Source organism: Leucoraja erinacea, unplaced genomic scaffold (genome assembly GCF_028641065.1).
Source record: "Leucoraja erinacea ecotype New England unplaced genomic scaffold, Leri_hhj_1 Leri_823S, whole genome shotgun sequence".
Classification (NCBI taxonomy): Eukaryota; Metazoa; Chordata; class Chondrichthyes; order Rajiformes; family Rajidae; genus Leucoraja; species Leucoraja erinaceus.
Genome location: NW_026576755.1, coordinates 31,406 through 35,223, shown reverse-complemented (window position 1 = coordinate 35,223; position 3,818 = coordinate 31,406). Strand labels below are relative to the sequence as shown.

Genomic DNA, 3,818 nt, shown 5'->3' with positions numbered 1-3,818 from the left:
AAGCTGCTCCAGCGACCGTTGTCCTGGCTCTAAAGTCGGCTCCGTTCCTGTTTAAACAAAATTAACGGCCCCCGGCCGGTGCTGGCTGCCTGCAAATCTGCAGACTCTCCCCAGCCAGCTTCATCAGCCTTCTAGATAAAAAAAGGGTAAGTAAAGAAAAACGAAGTTCCCTTACCTGTTGCAGGTTCAAGTCCTGCCGATTGGGAGGAACGTCCTTCCTCCAGCGATGACGAGTTCGAATGCGTGTAGCGATATGACACGCATGCGTCGTAAGCGGGGTTCTTCACGTGACTCCGAAGTAAAATTAGTTAGTTACCCAATTGTAGCTAATTTCAAACTTCAATTACTAGATCTAAACATCTATCCATTTCTTAATAAATGATTAACATTTTTAAATAGCCTAAGTGTCCAAATAATATTCACAAATAATTCACAATAAAACATGATATTAAAATCTCATTTACATTAATTTATAGGCCAAATGGAAGGAATTTAGTGTTCAATTGCTGTAAATTAAAGTCCATTTTAAATCGGCTTTCTAGTGGGATCCTGTGAACGCGCTGGTTTAGAACGTTCACATTGCGCTGGATTTGTGCCCTCAAATGCCCAGAAAAATACTGCGGGATATAAAGAGCCCAAAATGAGCTACTCGCTATAGTAAACTTTATATACAGGGTTCTTAAGAAGCCCCTTTTAATGTAAAAATAAGGTACATACCTTTAATTGTTTGCTTTATAAAACCCTGGGGCTGCGAGAGGTCGCGGGTTTAGAGAGTGATTTTTAAACTACTATAACTATTATACAAGGCCATGCAAACTAATAATACCTTTTGCGACGGGGTCTTTCAGCGATTTTTCGTTAATGATTTACTAGGCTGAACATTTTCGATTGCAACAGGCTAGTAAAAATCGCGTTTTAAACCCGCCCCCTCTAAACAACGCCAAAATCGCGCACACGGCCTTGGGCAGATTCTCAACCACGATTCAGCTAGGTTTCGCAACATACCTACTTTGTTGGATGCTTTTCGCAATGGATTGTCGGAAGCTATCAAAGATCAATTGGCTCCACTAACCCAGCCTTCCGACTTTGAGTCTAAGTCTGGCTGTCCAAATTGACGCTAGACTCAGTGAAAGAGAGCAAGAGAGGAGATCGGCGGCAGTTCGCTCCTCCTCCCAGCCGTGGCGGCAGCGTCACCCTTTACCTTCCGGTCGGGAATTCTTCCCTCTCGGCCGGTCCAGTCAGCCTACATTGCCACCTGTCTCTTCAGAGGAGCCCATGCAGGTGGGACGTGCCAAACACAGCCCGGAGGAACGGCAGCGCCGCCTAAGGGAGGGGTGGTGTTTTTACTGTGGTGAACTGGGAAATTTGTTGAACAGCTTTTCAGTAAAAGACAAAGCTCACCAATGAGAGAGAGGGCATTGGTGAGTTGTACCAATCCTATGAGCCGTTCCTCTCGTCAACTCACGACGGTACAATTGTTGGTGCATTCCCAGTGGCACTCCCTGGAGGCTTTGGTTGATTCTGGGGCAGATGAGAACTTCACGGGCATTCGCTTGACTGATGAATTGAAGCTGGAACGTGAACAGCTTCAAGATCCTCTGGAGGCTAGTGCACTGGATGGGCGCCTACTGTACAAGGTAATTCACCGAACTCAACCTGTTCAACTCATCGTGGCAGGTAATCACATTGAGACTATCAGTTTTTATCTCCTCGACTGTCCTCCTCATCCTCTGGTGTTGGGGCGCCCTTGGCTGTCTTACCATAATCCTCACATGAACTGGGGTACTGGGGAAATAATTTCTTGGGGGAATAACTATAAACTCATCTATCTGCATGATTCTTCTCCTGAGTCTATGAAGGATCCGTCAAGGAGCAGTTTGCTGGGATCTTCCAGGACCACCTTCCAGCAGCCTCCCCGTTCAAGGGAGGGGGGTTTTCCAGATCTCACCAAGGTTCCCTCGTGTTCAACAAGGCCAAGGCCACTTCTCTTCCGCCACATAGACCGTACGACTGCTGCATCGACCTTCTGCCAGGTACAGCGCCTCCTAAGGGGCATCTCTACTCCTTGTCGTCACGTGAGCGGCTCGCCATGGAGAAACACATTGACGACGCCCTTGCTGCTGGGATCATCAGACCTTCCTCTTCACCTGCAGGAGCTGGATTCTTCTTTGTGGATAAGAAGGATGGTACACTTCGGCCCTGCATTGACTACAGAGGACTCAATGACATTACTGTTAAAAAACAGATACCCTCTTCCTCTTATCTCCTCTGCATTTGAAGTGTTAAAAGACGCTAAGGTATTCACCAAGTTAGATCTTAGAAATGCTTATCATCTGGTGAGGATAAGGGAGGGGGATGAATGGAAAACTGCGTTTAACACACCCAGTGGTCATTATGAATATCTGGTCATGCCGTTTGGTCTTACTAATGCTCCAGCAGTTTTTCAAGGAATGGTTAATGATGTATTACGGGACATGCTGAACAGATTTGTGTTTGTGTACCTTGATGACATTTTGATCTTTTCTCCAGACGAGACTTCCCATGTGCAGCATGTACACCAGGTGCTGGAACGTTTGCTCCTGAATGATCTGTTTGTGAAAGCTGAGAAATGTGAATTTCATGCTAACACTGTTCAATTCCTTGGTTATGTTGTATCACCTGCTGGTATACAGATGGACCCGAGCAAGGTCAGTGCTGTGGCCAACTGGCCTACACCCTCCAGTCGTAAGCGACTTCAGGGGTTCCTTGGGTTTGCTAATTTTTATAGGAAGTTTATCCGGAACTTTAGTGTCACTGCTGCACCATTCCATGCTCTTACCTCACCCCACGTGCCTTTCTCTTGTTCCTCTCAAGCAGAAACTGCATTTATGAGACTCAAGAGGAGCTTCTCCTCAGCCCCCATCCTGGTTCACCCTGACCCGTCACTCCAGTTCATGGTTGAGGTGGACGCCTCGGGTGTGGGCATCGGGGCCGTATTCTCCCAGAAATCCCCCACAGATGGTCGACTGCATCCCTGCGCTTTCCTCTCATGAAAGCTTTCTCCTGCTGAGAGAAATTACTATGTGGGTAACCGTGAACTGTTAGCGGTTAAAACAGCCTTGGAGGAATGGAGACACTGGTTGGAGGGCACAGAGCAGCCGTCTCTAGTTTGGACAGACCACAAGAACCTGGAATACATCAAGTCAGCCAAACGCCTCAACTCACGCCAAGCAAGGTGGGCTCTCTTCTTTAATCGATTTGATTTTGTACTGTCTTACCGCCCTGGTGCCAAGAATGGCAAACCTGATGCTCTCTCCAGACAGTTTGATCCTGACCCGGCCCCTAAGGTTTCAACTCCCATTCTGCCTGCTTCCTGTTTTGTTGGGGCGGTTACTTGGGAGATTGAGGAGAGAGTTTCCGAGGCAACTGCTGGTGTTCAGTCTCCGCTAGGGTGTCCTTCTAATCGTCTGTTTGTTCCCGAGTCTCTTCGTTCACAGGTGATTCACTGGGCTCATACGTCTCGGATCTCCTGTCATCCCGGTGTCTGCCGAACCCTGTTTGTGGCCAAACAGCGGTTTTGGTGGCCTTCCATGGAGAGGGGGATTAAGGAGTACGTTGCCGCCTGCAGTATTTGTGCTCAGAACAAGACCTCACGTCTGCCCGCCTTTAGCCTCCTGAATCCGCTGCCTGTCCCCCTCACGCCCCTGGTCCGACATCTCCATGGACTTTGTCACGGGCCTGCCCTCTTCTGAAGGCAACACCACAGTCTTGACTGTAGTGGACAGATTTTCTAAGATGGTCCATTTCATTCGGTTGCACAAGCTTCCCTCCGCCAAGAA

The 3,818-nt window shown here is 48.1% G+C and overlaps 1 protein-coding gene across 1 annotated transcript; it reads left to right on the top strand.

Annotated features, from left to right (window-relative positions):
• The first annotated feature begins 451 nt into the window (after positions 1-451).
• Positions 452-3,032, top strand: LOC129694847 (uncharacterized). Its single transcript, XM_055631607.1, has one exon. The coding sequence runs from the start codon at positions 1,404-1,406 to the stop codon at positions 3,030-3,032; it is 1,629 nt and encodes a 542-aa protein (XP_055487582.1). The 5' UTR covers positions 452-1,403.
• Positions 3,033-3,818: the final 786 nt, after the last annotated feature.